General features: G+C 52.0%; 2 protein-coding genes, 1 long non-coding RNA gene and 1 pseudogene across 13 annotated transcripts in view; 3 read left to right on the forward strand and 1 right to left on the reverse strand.

Moving 5' to 3' along the window:
• ADIPOR2 (adiponectin receptor 2) overlaps positions 1-3,701 on the forward strand; it is a 44,413-nt gene extending 40,712 nt beyond the window's left edge. For 6 of the 7 annotated variants that reach the window (XM_072035803.1, XM_027454595.3, XM_072036058.1 and 3 more), the window contains one exon: positions 955-3,701. In XM_072035803.1, the coding sequence (XP_071891904.1) occupies positions 955-1,086 (132 nt within the window). In that variant the 3' untranslated portion in view covers positions 1,087-3,701. 7 annotated transcript variants of the gene reach the window in all.
• A 3,142-nt stretch (positions 3,702-6,843) lies between these two features.
• Positions 6,844-17,283, reverse strand: part of CACNA2D4 (calcium voltage-gated channel auxiliary subunit alpha2delta 4) — a 108,919-nt gene continuing 98,479 nt past the window's right edge. For 4 of the 5 annotated variants that reach the window (XM_072039791.1, XM_072039789.1, XM_072039798.1 and 1 more), the window contains 6 exons: positions 15,971-16,023; positions 14,947-15,002; positions 13,686-13,706; positions 9,931-10,048; positions 7,723-8,226; positions 6,844-7,363 (listed from right to left, as the gene is read on the reverse strand). In XM_072039791.1, coding sequence (XP_071895892.1) covers positions 7,977-8,226; positions 9,931-10,048; positions 13,686-13,706; positions 14,947-15,002; positions 15,971-16,023 — 498 coding nt within the window. In that variant the 3' untranslated portion in view covers positions 6,844-7,363; positions 7,723-7,976. The remainder of the gene's footprint in view (positions 7,364-7,722; positions 8,227-9,930; positions 10,049-13,685; positions 13,707-14,946; positions 15,003-15,970; positions 16,024-17,283) is intronic. The other variant, XM_072039794.1, reaches the window with a different exon arrangement.
• On the forward strand, positions 9,088-17,100 carry LOC140002752 (uncharacterized). Its single transcript, XR_011810152.1, has 3 exons — positions 9,088-9,214; positions 15,570-15,782; positions 16,564-17,100. It is a non-coding gene; the product is annotated as an uncharacterized lncRNA (long non-coding RNA).
• On the forward strand, positions 12,269-13,342 carry LOC140001402 (uncharacterized; annotated as a pseudogene).

Raw genomic sequence — 17,283 nt, forward strand, 5'->3', positions numbered from 1 at the left:
AAAAATTGAATGGAGCATGAACAGAGATTAGAGGGAGGCAGACCTATGGGGAGAGATGTCAGGCAACTGTGCTTCCATTAAAATAGTTTAAGGCCCTTAAAGATGATCAGAAATGAGAGTAAGGCCTGGGTTGTTAGCAAATTCTGCATGGCCCTGGTTTGCTAGGTGTAAACATCGGTGATGTATAATTTAAATGGCCAAACTAAACCTTCTTACAATAGTAAGATATGATCCAGGAGCACTGGTGTACCACCAGCTCTTTTCCAAGCTTCCCATGGAGCCTACAAATACACATTTATGGAAATTTTTGGAGCATTACCCATATTGGTATAGCTTCCCTAGAACAAGGCTGTGCTTTGTCAAGTAGCCCCTTCATGGTTTTCATTCTGCTCTATTATATTCAATAGCATCCTGGACATTCATTGAGAACATCTGGTTGTTTCTATGTTTTCACATAATACCATTTTTTTTTCTGCTCTGTTTCTTCGTGGCAGAGAAGTAAAATAATGTTCTGAAAATCTAGATGGTAGAACTTATACCTGTGACCAGAGCAGAGTTTGTATGCGTTAGGTAGCCCTTATCAACAACGAGCCAGTGTTGTTGAGGAACTAATAAACGTGTTATTTTTAAGACTTTTGCCCAAAGCTTTGAAGTTATTGCTGTCCCTTGATAAAGATATGCTGTAGCCTTTATGTAGTGTATGTGCTGGTTGATCAGCTGATTCAGATGACTGAAGGAAAAGGGCGTGGGGATGTGCGTGTGGAGAACTTGATCCTTCCTCTAATGGTAGGAGAGGGCTGGGCTTAACACACACCTTACTTCTGCAGCTTGTGGTTTGAGGTACTGCTACGTGTTACTGTGTACTTCAGCTGAATGTATGGCTTTTTTGGAGATGGGATAGCCCCCAGTTACTCAAAGTCCCCTGGCTGATCACAAGTGTTTTGTCTTTCACAGTTCCACTCCCATCAGCTGTTCCACGTCTTTGTAGTGGCTGGCGCCTTTGTGCATTTCCACGGGGTGTCGAACCTCCAGGAGTTCCGTTTCACGGTGGGAGGAGGCTGCACAGAAGAGGACGGGATGCAGTAACACCAGGCTTCAGCCCAAGGTCGTAACCAAAACAGCACCGCACGCGCGGTTGAAGCATACAGGCTAGTGAAATGAATACCTAAGAAGAATCCAAGTTTCAGCTGATGGAGCACAGAGCTTCATGGGGATTCTGACTAATCAAGATAAATTCTATACCTCAAGCAATGGAATGAATCAATTTGAAGACCAGGAAATTCTGAAACCCTAATTTATTCTTGGGATCTACAGATTGAGCTACAGAGGACCCTTTCCAAATCGGCTTCTGTTCAATGCCATATTTATTTGTAGAAGTGGGGAGGGATAGCTTAGCAGTTTCCTTTTTTTTTTTTTTAAAAAAAAAAAAAAAATCGAGGTTAAATTTATATCCTCTTGGAGGGTTTGGGAGTTGATTTTAGATGCTCTTTTGGGAGAAAAGCAAATTGTAAATAAGATTTCTAACTTTCTGTTTAAATAAATTTATATAAATGTTTTAAACAATGGGTGGGGGGAAAAGGGTTTTTGTAAAGAATGCAACATGCAAGTACCACACACTGTTTCAATTTTGCACAAAATGAATGATTGCAGGAGGACCAGGTAAAATTCCCAGGAGTGAAGCATGTTGGCCCTGCGTTTTTGCCTGGTGGCCAGCATGCCCTGGGCATGCCCCTGGGCAGCGTGGGGTCCTGGCCAGCACTTGGAGTAGGCTCAGTACACGTACACGAGGGTTGTGAAGGCTGGATCAGTCGTGTTGTCGTTTGGGTCACAGCGTTAGCCAGTTCTACTTGAGTAACTTGAAAGATCCATCTGTGCTCTGCTTAACTGTGTGGGACAACTGCCTTCCAAGCTTGCTCGGCCAATATAGTTTTGGATCTTACAGTAAGCTGTTTTGGTTCTCATCATCCGAATCGCAGCGTCATGGGATAACTGCACGTGGGACGGCGAAAGGTCCGACTCCATCAGTGCCTGCCTATACCCAAAGGCCCCTGCTGAGTAGATGGCTGCCGTCTGAGTGAGTCCTGCCCTGTTTTGTCTGAACAACCGATGGTAATGCACTTGTCAAAAGATAGTTGAGCATGTGAGGGGAAACAGAGATGGGGTTAAGATTGACTGGAAAGAGGAAGCTGTGCGCTCCAAGGCTTGGAGTGAACAGTTACTGCAGACCTCAAGCACATTACCTTCTCATGTGTCAGGCTCCATATGCCAAGGAAGTTTTTGCAGGTTTTTCTTCTTAGGAGGAAAAATCCACAATCGGCCCAATGCAGTTCCATTTTTTTCCTTAGGTCTGCTTCCCATCTGCACCTTAGCAATGGGACTGCTGGTATTTCTTAAACCTGAAACGAAGAGTTCAGTTGGATTGCTGTGGAGCAGACACACCTCCTATATAAGGGGAGGTGTATGCCCTGCTCTTGCTTAATTGATGTAGCTTGATCTTTGGAGCCTAGTCAGAAGCCGGGCTGAAGGAGAATCTTTGGAGTTGTAAGATGAAACTTGAACGTTTTGTTTGTCATGGCACAGGTATTGCTTGGAGCGTTTAGTTGGAAATTCGGAGCAATTACCTCTCGTGATGAGTTAAACAGCTCATAAAATGCTGTAGTTCACAAAGAAGGGAGGTAAAAGGGTGTTTGTTTTTTTTTTAATAAAATGCAAATTTGAGTTTTTTTGTCTTTCAAGGGGAAAAAATGTAGATTGCAAAGATCTTTTAGTATGCTGGGTGTTACTGAGTGTTTCGGGGAGTTGCTCTGCCTAATGGAGTCAAGTAGAAGCAGAATGCCTTCGTGAAGTTGACTGGTGGATATTAAGGCTTCACCCCTCGACTGGGGTCTTTGTAAAGCCTCTGAGAGCAAGGTCGGCTGCAGGAAGAGCTGCTGCAGCAGAGTCTGTGAGCTTAGAGGGACGTGTTCTCAGTAGGATCGCTACTCTGGATGCCAGTAGGGCCAGAAGCAGCTTATCACAGGTCGGTGTGGTACAAAGGTGAAGTAAAGAGCAGTATTAGCTGGATGTAAGGGCTAGCAGCACTGGCGTCCCTGACAAAGGCGTGGGGCTGCCTGGCAGGAAGCAGGCTGGTGCCTGAGGGAAGCAGGGTATGGAAGCATATCCGAATCAGAGCTGTCCGTACGGCTTTGGGATACCTCTGTAACAGTACCAGCAGAAGCGGCCGTCTCCATCCCGGCTCATCCCACGTTCACTCCCTGAAGGGTGATTGTAACCTGGTCCTACACAGCACAGAACTACTACAGAAACACAGTACTCCACCTGCTATTCTGAACCCAGTCAGTCTCTCCCTTCAAGAAGTTTGTGTGTTCCAATAAAAGCAACCTAGCTGTGCACTTTTCTGTAGCTCTTGCTGAGAACTCTTCCCAGGTTGGCACCTGAATGCCTTACTCTCAGCAGTCAGAGGCTTGCTTGCTCTGTGTGCAGGTTATTGCCATAGAATAGTTAGGACCTACAGCTTCTTTCCTTCCCCATTAAATAGTGGCCTTGTTCAGTATATTTCTTTTTAAAAATTGCTTACTGTTGAAAGCAATGAAGCACATTCTGGGGTTTTGATGGTTGGGGACTCCGGTGATGGTTCCATGTAAGATGGGATCTTATTACTTGCTGTATTCTTAACTTCGCTAATAAAAGAACCAAATGGAGCACTGTCTAGCTGGGGTTTTTCTTCGCTGTGTGTGAAGCTTGAAGGAGTTGTGCTGGCTTCCTTTCCTCCCGCTGTTCACAGGTAAAAGTCCAGAAACCAAACTGGTGCCTAAGGGCTTGTTCACATAGCGTTGAGCTGATGCTCGCTGTCTGACAAGGATGTCTGTGGGCCACGCTGCCTTTTAGTTGCAGTGCTAATTGGCAGAGAAGCAGGATTTTTGTCTAGTTTAGGCTCTCACTTCGTGCTCTCTGGAGTCACCAGCTCTAGTACAGTGCTGGCAGTGGCACGGGGGAGGGAGGTGTTACTGGGTGGGCCTGGTGCCACCATCTCATCAAGCTGCTCGGCGCTGTCAGATATCCCCTGGCACACAGCTCTTCTGAACTTCCCCAGGGAAATAGCCTGGGGCACTGTTTCTCATGTGAGCTTGTGAGGAGGAAAAGGGGGAGGGACAGAAGAACAAGATCGGGGAGGGAGGAGGGCAGGTGCTGGTGACCAGCTGGGGTGGGCTTTTGGGTCAGCTGAGCTTGGGAAGAGCTCTGCTGGAAGGCTGGGCTGGAGTTAGTGGTGCAGAGGAAACGTCTCCCAGGCTGTACCTACGTAAGGGACCGATCATCTGGCACGCAGCTGTGGGAAGGAGCCGTGTTTGGCTGGGGAGGGAGCGAGGCTGACCAACAGCCCCATGCCTGGTGCTCCTCCTGGCGCTCCTGCATCTCCCTCAGCTGTCAGCAGCCATCTGTGAGCTGCCTCAACAAGATCTGCCTGATCCTCCTCTTGGGTTGGCTCACACTGAGCCCGGGCATCCACAGCTGGGCTGTTTATCAGTCACTTGACACAAGATGGGTGTTTTGCAGAGGCTTATGAGAGAGCCAGCGCCAGTTAACTAACCTGTGTCAGCTTGACGTCTCAGGATGGATATTTTTTATAAATGCAAAGCAAGTTCAAGGAGCGTAGAGAGCTTCTGCACCAGATTACATGAGTTACGCTAAAAAAAGCTACCATGTTTGAAGATGAATTGGGTTTATTTTGTTTTCAAAAACTGGAATGATACTTACAAGTTGCACAGGCAGTCCTAAATCGTATGCCCTACCTCTTCTGCGTGTAGTTGTGGCCGTGTGTTGGCCTCTGCCTGGGATCATTTGCTTCATTCATTGCGAAGGGTGGGCTTGGCCTGAGCATGGACTGCAGTGCTGCAATCGGGGTGAACATCTAAGGCCACTGTGTAACTTTTTAAAAGGAGCTGGAAGTAAGTTAAATGTGTGATCAGGACAAAGGAGCTGAGTTTGTTTTGGTTGAAGCTGTTGGAGGCTTCCCTGCAAAACCAAGTTTTTTTTTTGTTTTTTTTTTGTTTTTTTTCCTTTTTATTGTTTTATTCCCCTGCCTGCTGTGTGCCATCAAGCAATCTGTTCGAGCCAACCTCTCCCGCTGGTCAGTGCTTCTATATTTGTCTTCAGTGCTCAAGTCCCAATTCTCAAGGCTGATTTCCAGAAGTGCTGAGCGCCAGCTGATGTGCTTTGGATAAAGTTCCTTAAAAAAAAATACTCATCTCCTTGGAGGAGATCCCTAGATCTGAATTGCTACAGCTGGAGAACTACCAGCCTGGATCTCAGGGCAGTACCACGTGCGAGCATCCCCGAGTATTTCAGCAGCGGGCAGCATCTGGGCAGCTTCGTGGGGCCGGTTCCTGGGTGTGGGCCATCCTGCTCACCCCAGGAGGGGAGGCTTTGGGGACGGGGGCTGTGTGTGGGTGAGCAGTTACCCGGTGTGCAGACTTTGCCCGCTCAGCCCTCATTCTGGTGTTTCCAGAACGAGCTCAAATCTCCACATTTGCCTTTCTCCCCTCCTGTAGAGCTGGTGTTTGAACACCAGAGCTGTTGCTGCTTCCGAGCCCGGAGGCGTTTGCCCCGGAGACTCGAGCTGATCTCATTTTTTAGCAGCTTCAACGCTGGCACAGAACAACCGGGCACAGAGGCTCCTCACAGCTGGTATGAAAACCGAACCGCTCCAGCTGTAAACGAGATGAGAAAAATCGTGTATGCCTGGCTGTGTTCCCGGAGCAGCGATGGGTTTCCCTGACAGAGGCAAATTATTAGAGGTGCCTTTTGTGTTTGGTTCCAGCCGTGCTGGACCTGGGCGCGTGGTTTGAGCTTGGCCTTGCAGCTGGTCGGAGCTGGGCTGCCCTGGAAAAAGCATCCTGGAAATTATCCTGGGGCTCTGGCCGAGGAGGTGTGTGTAAAACCCAGCGGGGCTGTCAGGTGGGTCCTTCGCCTGCCCTCCTGGCACATTTGTGCCCTCTCCCAGCTGCAAGCAGCTGGTGTAAAAGCTTTTCTGTGGCATGAAGTCACCCGTGTCTGGTCGTACCTGAAGGGCCAGTCACCTCCTTCGCTCCGTCACGAGCTTGGTAGCGTGACTCGAGGTGGGGAGCGCGTGCGGATGCTCACAGCGTCTGATGCACCCAGCTGTGGCGGGGGGCACTCGATGGGACGTTTCTCCCATCTCCCAGCACCGCCTCAGGTTTGAGGTAGGGCACACAGGCAAACCTCCACCCTTAGTTATTAGTTTAGGAAATAATTGGGTTCTCACCTCTGCCCTGTTCCCTCCAGTGCACTGACTGTCTGGAGAACCCGAGCTGGGTGTGATTCACGCCTTGACTCTCCCAGCACAGCTCCGTTCACGGGACCACGTTTGCTGTGGATTAATGCACCTGAAATCAGCCACGGCAGGGCAATGCGTGCTGACACAAATTTGTTAAGCTGCGTGGAGCTGGGGCCGTTATCCCTTCTGACAGCGAGGTCACCCTCGCCAAGGGCAACAGCACCGAGCCCTGGGGAGCTGCTCCTGCCAGTGGGAAGCTGAGCCCGAGCTCTGAACAACTCGGGCTTGACAGAGCCCCTTCTCCTCCTGCACTGTCTTCATCTTCCTCAGCTGCGTCTGACTCTGATCAGGTCACTGGAGCTGCAGGATGGAGATCAAACCCCCCCCCTCTGGAGCCTGATTCACTCCCAGTACCGCAGTCACTCCTCTCCTCTGTCTAGGAAAGGAGCTCCTGGGATGTAGGGCTGCGTTTAGCACCAAACGTGACACGATGAAACTTCAACATCTATAGAAAATACACCTTTTTTTTTTTTTTTTTTTTTTTTTTTTAGTGAGGTGGTACGGAGCAGTTCATACAAAAAGAGAAGAAAAATGGGTGCTCCCCACCCCTTGTTCGTAAAGCTCTGTGACAAACGGCCCGTGCCCCCCGGCTGGGAACACCAGGCTCAGGGCAGGGGCTGCTCACCCCGGATAACCACGGGCAGCCTCCCCGAGCAGGGCAGTGCTGCACCCGAGCTGCTCCTGCCGTGAATCCAGCAGGCAGAGGGAACCTCCTGCTCCTTCGGCAGGTCACACACGGCCCCGTCCTCAAGGCAAGCCCACGCCTGGAGATGTTTCCGGATCAGATGCGTGTCTGAGCCGTGCCGGCCACCCCTGCTGTCCCTGGAGCCGCAGGGAGTCACACAGGGCGTCCACACAGGTGCCCCTGCCTCCTGTCCTGCCGCAGCCCCGTCCCTCGCCGTGTCCCTGCCGTGGGCAGTGTCACCGCAGGAGCAGTGCCAGGGGCAGGAGGAGCAGCGTCAGAGAGGCGCAGAGCTCGGCAGCACCGCCGCAGTCCTGAGCGTTTTCCTGGGGGACAAGAGCAGACAAGGTATCAGCGTGCGTGCTGCCAGGGTGGCATGGTGCGAGTGCTCCCCTCGCTTTCGGGAGGGAGAGCAGGGGCTGCAGAAGCCATAGAGCACAGCCAGGAGGAAGGCGTGCTGAGGGCTGGTCTGAGGAAACCCAAAAGCCCACCACCACCTGAGCTCAAGCCCTGCTCAGGTGTCACTACTGTGATGTCCTCCTGCGAGGAAGGGGGATCCACCAGGCTGCGTCTCTGGACGGGCACACCATAGGCACGATGTGTGCAGGAACAGGGGACGTGTGTGCACAGCCGAGGTGCCTGGGGTCGAGGAAAGCCCAGCCCTGTGCTCTCCCACCTGCTGTACCTCGGGGTGAAACGCGTGGCACGTGTCCGGGCGCCGCCTCAGCTTCTGCGAGCGCATCCGGTCGCACTTCACCGAGGCGTTGTGTGCAGGGTGGTTAAGGACACGGGCAGGGAAGAAGGAAGGGGCACAGAGACAGGGCCCTGGGGCATTTCCCCTGGGACAGGGGAGGACAGGGGCCAGGCGGCCACCTCCCAGCTACAAATGGCAAAATAGCACAGCTGGGCTCCAGCAGCAGGACTGTTGCCTCCTCTCCCTCACATCAGTTCCATTCCCCTGCCCGCCCTGGCTGGCCCACAAGCCGGGCCATGCCCTCCACCCCTTTCCCCGTGGGAATTACCACGCGTTTTTCCACCCCAGCCACCCCAGAGCCCCAGGGCATGCAGAAGGATATATTTGACTTCTTTCGCATCCAGCAGCACAGGTGGGAAGATGCTGCAGTCGCAGGCGGCATCCGTGACGAGGAGCAGCAGGTTGCTGCTGGCGATCTGCTGTGCCACGAACATCCTGTGGGGAAAAGAGAGCACCAGAGAAATCGCAGCCCCGGCATCGCCTGGCCCTGCTCACCCCAGCAAAGAAGGCCAAAGGAAACAGAGAAGCTTGGCAGGGGGGTGTCAGCAGAAGGCAGGAGAGGAGCAGCGCACACCTTGCTGTCCTCAGGAAGCACCCACCTGGCTCAGTACAACTCCACCCGGCAGAAAAGCCAAAATTGGAACCAAAACCCAACCAAAAAAAAAAAAAAAAAAAAAGCAAAACCCAGCAGGGGCCCTCCCCAGGCACACCGGAGTGGGGCAGCAGGTCTCAGAGGAGTGTCTGAGAAGCCCTGGCTTCACGGGGAGCCGTGCCAGCACCCAACCAACGTGCATGTACACATGTGGCTGCAGCAGGTGAGGCTGTGCGTGCTGAGCTCCTCAGGGGGCAGAGTCCTGCTAAATTCCTCATTATGTGAGTGATGACTGGAGGAGCTCGGTAACACCACGCATTACACCTGCATGACGGGACTGGCCACCTGGTGCTTAGGCTCCCTGCACAGCTTCAGTTTGCAGCCACAAGGTTGTCAGTCCCTCCCCGTGAGACCAGCAGAAAGGGCTGGTGATGGGCACGTGCAGGCAAGGATGTGTCTGGATGCAAGCCTTTGCCCGAGGGCATCCGTGTGAGGGCTTGCACGAGGGGCTGTGCGGGAGCTGGAGGGCTCCTGTGTGCAGGGCAGAAGGGCAGCCACGTGTTTCGGCCCCGTGTGTGGCTTTGTGCATGAGTGTGCACGCACGAGGGGTGAGTGGGCAGCTCAGGTGTGGCTCTGCACACAGGAGGCTGCTGTGCCCGTGGGTGCACTCACCGGTGTCACCCCCTGCCTGAGGACTCGTCCGTGTCTCTCAAACCTGCCCTCTGCTCCCTGACAGCGCACAGCGAGGCCCATTTTTCATCCAGCTGCCGAGCACAGGCTGTTTTCCTGACCTTTAATTCTTTCCTGCAGTCTGTCCAAGACCCAAGGCAGGTAAGGCTTTTCTTTTCTTTATGAGGGATTCCAGCCAGATCTGTTTGGCCTGCTCTGTGCGGGTCTGTGTCACAGCCCGCTAGGAAAAGCCGGGCCAGTGGAAATTTCCTCCTCCTCTCCCCCTTCCATGCGCGATTCCTGACGGTGCTACGCAACTGCTGAGAACGGCCTCTTTTCACAATGACTTTTCTGTTATTTTTGACTGCTCGTTCTCTTAAAATGAAGACGGAAAGCAAAATAGGGTACCCACGTTTTGCTTGCTTTTGGTTTAACACTTCTTTTTTTTTTTTTTTCCCCTAATCCCTCCTTTTTTTTTTTTTTTTTTTTTTTTCTGTAGGAAAACAGAAAAGAGGGAAAATAAAAAGGGGAAAAAGGAATGCTGAAAGCACTGCAAAAAGGAAAATGTTCGAAGGAGAAAACTTTTGCCAGAAACGTGAAAAAACAGAAAAAAAAAAAAAGCTCCTTTCTGAAATCTGCGGAGTGGAAAAGAGATTTTTTTTTTTAAAAAAAACACCCTCCCTCCTCCTGCAGCCACCTCTGCTTATTAGCAGATGGCTTAAATTCTTCCTTCTCTATCGAGAAGCCGTGACAGGGTCACAGTCCCTCCGTGCTGCCCCCAGCCCAGGGCACAGCAGCGGGTGACTCGTCTCGGGCCGTGACCATGCCGTGGCCTGGGGATGGTGTCCGAGTGCCACCAGGGCAGCTGTCGTCCTTACTTTTGGCAATCCCCGCACTCGATCAGCCCGTTGGTCTCCTTGATGGCCGGCTCGTACACGAAGACGGGGTACTCCGTGTCGCAGGGCTGCAGCGTGTCGTGCTTCTTGTGCTTGTGAGCTGCGGCGGGGGCGAGAACAGGCAGGGTGAGAGAGCTGTAACGGGGACATCTGCCCTGGGACATGGGGGACTTCAGCTCTGGTGACAGAAGGGCCCAAGCCAGGCAGGTGCCCAGCAGGGCTCAGCGGAGCGAGGAGCAGCACCACGGGGCGCTGCAGCCAAGCCGGCTCCCACTAGGTGGTGTGGGAAACCCAGGCTGTGCGAGGGATGCTCCCGCTATTCCCCATCCTTTTTCCCCGCAGAAACTGGGGTGTGGGGCTGCTGGGGGGGTCCTACCACACCTGCTGCCTTCCGGAGACCCTCCTGAGTCCCTCCTGCCTGCCCCAGAGGGCTTTTTAAAGCGTCTTTAAATAGAAAACACTGCCAGCAGACGGGGCTGGCCTGCACCCACAGGGGAGCAGAAGGTGGCCGTGAAGGCCTGGCCGAGCCTCCCCAGTCACACTCTGTGGGGCTCCCACGCTAATTTTGGGATGAGGCTGAGCTGAGCTGCCTGGCTGAGCCCCCCCAGAGAAGCGAGGGCATCATTTCTGGGCGCTCAGCAAAGTCCTTGCCTCGCTCGCTTGGGCCAGCCCAGCAATTATTGTCTGCAGCTGGAGGTAGCAAAGGCAGCTCCTGCCTCTGTGGCACACAGGGGAGCGTCTCTGATCGAAATGTGAGGCTGTGCTGCTAGGGGAGAAGCAGCTGAGGCACAGACAAGAAGCACGAGGACCATTTCCACACCAGCTGCAGGGGCTGGGCATGGAGGCCTTGCCTCACAGGCCCCAGGCCCAGGGGCTACAGCCCCCCTGACCTGGGGACCACCAGCTCGTCCCGAATATTGGTAGAAAAACGCAGCCACAGAGGTTTGGGCCGGTCAGTGTGTGGTAAAAAGGCATTGGGAGGGCGTCCGTGGTCCTGAGGGGTAATTTGCACCATGGTCAAGGCCTCACCGAGCGCTACGGAAGCCTCTCACCATCTCCGTTCCTGCTTTGATGACAAAAGCTGCCAGTGCTTTCCGGCTCCGAGCAGCTACTGGCTGACCATAAGCTGGCCAGTGAAGCTCCTGAAGGACTAAAGGTGGCTGAAGAACGGGGCGGGAGCTCTTTCCTTCAGCCTTAGTTTGTTGTACTAGTGGGAAAACAATGCTTTAACGCCATAACCTGCAGCCAGACTGCCACAGGCACAGCCTGTCTTAGGGACATGCATGTGGCCAGACCCTGTGTCCATCCCTGAGCCACCAACTATCACGGTCCCGCTGTGTCAGCCTCTGGTTCGCATGGCAGTGCTGCCCAGGGCTGTCACAGCAGCAGACACCTTTTGGGGCAGGCTGTGGCATTTCTTGCTCAGAAAGACAGCTGTGACGACCACAAAGGTGACCTGAGAAGGGGCCTTAATGAGAAGTTAAGTGAAGAAGATGCCAAACCCACAGCCAGGGCACACCTGGAGCTTCGCCCAGCCCAGCCCCGCTCGCAGCCCCGACCTGCACCAGCCCTGCTTCAGCTCCCGCATAGGACCAAGGCCGTAAGCGATGAGAAATGCACCAGGGCTGGCCCCTGTAGGGGCTCTTCATCCCCTGGCAGCGTGGGCTGAGTCCCTAAGAGGAGGACTCACAGACGCCGGCAATTAGACTGGCTCTGGGTTAACCTCATCACGCGCACCACGCGGTTACATTGGCACACGGCCCCTGCACAGACCATCTTAAAGCAGTTTCTTGGCACAGGCTAAATGAAAATAAGCCACTTTCAAATCCCTGACTTCTGCACGGAGACAAGACCCGAGACAGAGATTATGCTTAAGCCCGCTGCCACTTAATTTGCCTGGAAGCAATGCAGCTGCAGCAGTATTGGGGAGCTCAGAGGAGCCCGGCAGCACGCACACCATCAGCAGCTCGCTGGGGCTGAGCTCTGTGCGCACAGGCTGGACATCAAAACCTTATCAGCAGCTCCGAGAGTCTGGTGGCCGGGGATTAGTAAACAGTCGGAGGAGCTGATAACAAATTGCAAACTTTATAGCAAAGCGTGAGTTAATTCCTGGCTGTCATTGCTACCATCTGCACTTCCACAAAGACTTTGTTGGCAACCAGTCCTTCCGAGCAGCAAAGGCAGCCGCCGCTCCTTGCTGCACACAGTGCAGCCCAGATTGTGAACCCTTTCCCACTGCCATAAATCATCAATATCTGCACCGAGTCACTGGATTTACTCGGGTACGAAGGAGAAAAAATCTGCCACTGACAAATACAAAATGCGGATTTCAGTTGATTATCCTCTGTGCGCTTTACCATGCAGTCAGAAAGAAACTTTTCTGAGCTCCAGAATTCTAGAAATATTCCTTGCTAGGCTGCGTGCCTTGGCGGGAAGTATTTTGGGCTTAATTAAAGGCCTTTGAATCTGTGGTGATGTCCATAGAAGCAGAAGCCCTTACAAACAGAGGGAAAAGAGATGCTGAGCAGTGAAAAAGCTGTGGCAGCAAACGTCTTCTCACCATCCCTGAGAAGCAGATTTGCATGAGGAGTGCAGTCTGAATCAATCGTGCCCATGCTCCAGCCTCGCCTTTCCAGAAAGCACGAGAATTTGGGAAGCAGAAATAGGAGCAGTGCTGCAGGGCCGGAGGTGCACACAGCAGGGGTGAACATTAGATCCCCGACTGTTAATTCCTCCGTACATAACCTCAAATAAACATACATGTATACTTAGTTTCTCTCCCAGAAAATGTCTCCTCGCCATACGTTTTGCATTCGCCAGCCTTGGCAGGCAGTCAAGAAAATGTTAACATCCCTGGCACAAATCTTCAGCCTGTTCTTAACAACACGTGCAGCCCGTTCCTTCCAGCCCCAATGGTTTCCTTCCACCCTGCCACTCCCTCCCCCACGCATGGACCCTTGGTTTTTCATCCCCAGCCACGCTCTCCTCCTCTTCCTCTCCTTCACACAGCAAGGCACATTCCAAGTGTCTATTTCTCTATCTCTGTCTCACACATACGTCTTGCCGGGCAAAGAGCAAACCAGCAAACACGAGCTAGATATGGAAGCAGCGAGATACAAACACAGCCGCAGTCTGGACTCTGTCTGGAGGGATTTCTAGCTTGCCTGCAAGAGTGGATTTATGAGCTACAGCACATACTTATCAGTTAAACTGCTTGAAAGTAATTCTGCGTTATCCTGGAGCTGGGCTGGTATTCATCAGAGGGGCTAAGCCACGGGGTGTGGAAAAGAGGACTTAAATTGCCTCTGAATATCTGAAGACGACAAGACCCAAACAGATTTTTCTGCAAGAAGGCACAAGTTGCTTGTGGTTTTGGTGTAATGCCTGAAAAGGTGGGGGCAGCCGGGAGCTGGAGTGAAGGCCAAACCATGTTACAGTGAGCTAAGAGCCCACCTGTGCTATGGCCACGAGGGATGGTCTTGTTTGTGCCTGCCGGAGGCTGCTGTGTCCCTTCTTGTGTTGACTCCTCAGTGACAGACCTTTACCATCACCAGCTCAGCCAGCTAAACCAGCAACAGCATCTCCTCGTTCCTTGCAGTGCGGGGAAATGGAGCCAGGCACTGCCATGCAACCACAACACCCTACTCCAAGTTCCCCACAAGGCGTAAAATTGTCACTCCTAGCCCGGGATTTCTAGCTAGATCCTCCTCTTCTGGCTACACGGTGGTTCTACTTACAGTGATGGAAGACAGCCTTGGCTGGAGGCGCAGCACACACACACACAGTGAAGATGGAGCCACGTGGCAGTTTCACATGATGGCAGCACAGCGAAGAGATGAATTGGCATGCACCAGGCAGGGAGGTGATGCAAGAATGATGAGGAAAGCACAAGAGGAAATGGTGATGAGTAGTGGAGCAGCAAGAACCCCCTCCCTTTCCCCTCACATCTCCTCTAGCAAAAATTAAATCCAATTGCAGCCATCCAGCATCTTTAACAGCTCTCTACAGGGACACCATGGCTGTCCGTGTCCCTCCTGTGCTATTGGAAGCGCTGTACTTGCTCATCTCTCTCTTCCTCACTGATTTCTGCATGGGGACACTCCCTTCATCCTGATGCAAGTTAAAGCAGCAGCCAGGGCCACACAGAGATGTGCAGCTTCTGGTGCCATGTCTGGAGAGCCTCTCTGGAGGAGCTAAGTAGGACGGACAGCACCCAGGCACTGCGCTGGCTCTCTGACTACAAGGACTTTCTGCTCTCTGAAAACAAGTGGTTCCCTGTTACACCAGGAGAACTCAACCCCCCTGTTAGCAGGGAAGGGTCCTCTGCATCCACTCAAAGTGCCGTTAGTGCTGAATAATTAGCGAGGAAGAAATAATTACATCTAATAATTACGCTGCTATGTAGATGTGCAGTCTACACCTGTGCCTTAGGGTCACCTCCGGGCCACTGATGTCCCTTGCCTGTAGGAGCACGTGCCACCACCTTCTGCCTTCCAGAGAGGGTCCAGTGGGAAAGCAAAGACCCTCAGTGCGTTATTTGAGCCATCCAGCACAACCCAGTGGGATGGCTGAAGAGAAGGATGCAAGGAAGCTGTTCTCAGCTGAACCTTACAGGCTTTCTGGCTAGCTCCACAGAGCCTGTTGCCCCAGCCCTGCGCTGTCCTGTCCCTCGGGCCATCATCACGAAAGACTGGAAGTCCTTCCAAGTGAAGGGCTTTGTGGTGATGGACACACTTACAGGGTGAGGTGCTCAGGAAGAGCACGCCCTGAGCTGCACAGGCTTCCCCCCGATGGCTCTGCTGCTTGGGCAGCTTGAAATGGGGATGGGATGGAGATGGGTGGTGTTGGGAGCTGGAAGCTGGCGTCCAGTGCCCACAGAGGGAGATGTGATGGGCTGGCAGCTTCTGCACGAGGTTCGGCTTCCCCACGCAGTTCCTGCTGCCACCAGCAGCTGTGACACTCACGTGTTAAGGGGTGGCTGGACTCCCGCGTACTCACCGTCTGCCAGGTTGTCGGCGTGCCAGAAGGTGCTCATGTTAAACTCCAAAAGGAAGCTGTCAAAGGAGCAAGAACAGAGGATGCTTTTTCAGCAGCTGGGAAGGGTGCAGGTGGCAGGGAGATGGCTCTGTGGCCTGGCAAATACCAGCTCTAAAATGTTTATTGTGGATTTTCAGGCAGAGGAAGTCGGAGATCATTTTTTTTCCAATTTTTGTTTGTTTGTTTTTTTTTTTTGATTTTGGTTGCTCAGCGTGACACAGCATGTCTCCGTATCATGGGATCTATTCTGTGGAATAACTGAGCGGGCTTTTTCACGACGGACACACCGTCTGGGTACCTCGCCAGGGAAGGGATGAACGTGGCAGCCCCAGAGGCTGAAGCTGGATCCAGTCACTGTAGAGCCACCCGAGTGGGCACAGGCAGCTTGCAGGGAGCTGACACTAGCTTCAAGGCTGAATTATGCCGTGCCAGTAAGCTCAAGGCCCAGGATCTGGGGCTTTTCAGCCTCTCAGGCTGAGATGCTCAGGGTCAGGCTTTCAGCCTGGGCCCAGCAAGCTGAGCAGCTTCGGTCCCAATTTGAGCTTGGTCCTAATTTGAGCTTTTACTCTCACTTCCCCCCACAGAGTTTGAGGTGAGCCTGAACCCAGGGCTTGATCCAAGGCACTCCCTCCCCTCCCCATCTTCTCCCTTGCCTGCCACTCAGATCTGAGCTTCCTGGCTCACAAATCGTGGGCGAATGAGACAAGGAGGAGGACTTAGCATCGAGGACCTGCATGGAGCCTCCAGAGACCCAAGTCCTATTTCTGACTCTGCTGCTTTGTACTGAGTGACTTCAGGTAAGTCCCAGACCTGCTCAGGGCCTCTGCGTGTGTGAAATGGGAATAGTAATAGCTTTCTGCCTCCCAGGAGAGAGACACCGGGCTGGCTGTCACAAAAAGGCTGACAGCAATGTCCTGCTCATGGCCTTCTCAGCTCACCCCAGCCGGTCTGAGCCTCCCAAATACCCATATCTTTTTGTACTCACATGAGGAAATCACTTATCAGCCATTTCACTGCAGCTAGAAAGGCATAAATTGGCTGGAGAACGAAAGAAGAAATGAGGAAATGAGAAGAAACACCATAAACACCATAAGGACCTGGTCAGAAGATTTATAACTGTTAGGCAGGACCCCACGTTTCAGACCAATTCCCTCCACTACTCAGAGCTCTCCTAAAGACAGGCTGGAAATTCAAGGTCTGGGCATCACTGGAAAATTCTCAAAATACATCAAAAACCAGCGGAGCTGCCTTGCTGCTAATAATATTTTCTCACCCCTCCCAGTCAGGGTCAGGGAGTTTATCACAAATGCGTGAAGGACTTTGAAGATGTAATTGCTCGATGAGTTCTCTCCAGTATGGATGACCTTGAGAGCTCAGAGCAGGAGAGAAATACAGCTAAATGGGACACCACCAGTGCAGGATGCTTTTATATTCCAATTGCAAGTGGTGTTTCTGGGACAAGCCTACAGCATTGTCCAGGAGTTAGTGCTATCTGCTATTGATTGATTACACTGAACTGTGCTTTCATCCAGCTTTTCCTCGAGATGGCATGACTTCTATCATTTTTATTCTTTTCAGCTACAAATTGGAAACCCAGCACAGTCCCAGGGCCAGTTGCTCAGCAGAGGATCCTGCTGGTTCTTCTCTTGGTAACCATGGCTAAGTTTCATCTCTCCCCCTCACAACTCACACCCATGCAGCCTCGAGCCCAAAACACAAGGCACAAGAGAATGTTCAATTGCTGCTAACTGGCTTATCTTCAACCAAAATAAGTCAGCAAATAGTAAAATGGTTGGGGATGTGACTGATTTTTCCTTTGAACATTGTATTTATAAAAATGGACTTCTTCCTTTTTGAAGATTTTGCTAAGAGGGTGAAGAGAGAGGTGAAGTTTGGAGGTTCACCCTTTTATTCTCTTCCCTGTTCACCTGGCTTTGGTAATTCTCAAGGATATGATCAAGCAAGTATTTTAATTAATATCACATTGTTTTATCTATCCAGATTCATTATAGTCATTGTGAAAACTGACATATTGTTAAAAAATGTGAAACATTATTAAAAGGGAATATTTTCTCGAAAATTCTTTTCCTAGAAAAAATGATGATGTCATGCCATAAGATGTGACTCTCCCTCTTGGGCTGCTGAGAAAAACTACACCCTGTGCAAGTATTTCTGCTGATTTCAGCTGCAAGCTGGTGTCGCAGCTTATAGCAGAAGAAGCCTGGCATAGTATGGTTCCTGTCCTCCTGGTCTTAATTTTCATTAAGATCCTACACGCCAATAAAGAGCCAAATTGGA

The sequence above is a fragment of the Anas platyrhynchos genome, chromosome 1, assembly GCF_047663525.1.
Source record: "Anas platyrhynchos isolate ZD024472 breed Pekin duck chromosome 1, IASCAAS_PekinDuck_T2T, whole genome shotgun sequence".
Taxonomy (NCBI): domain Eukaryota; kingdom Metazoa; phylum Chordata; class Aves; order Anseriformes; family Anatidae; genus Anas; species Anas platyrhynchos.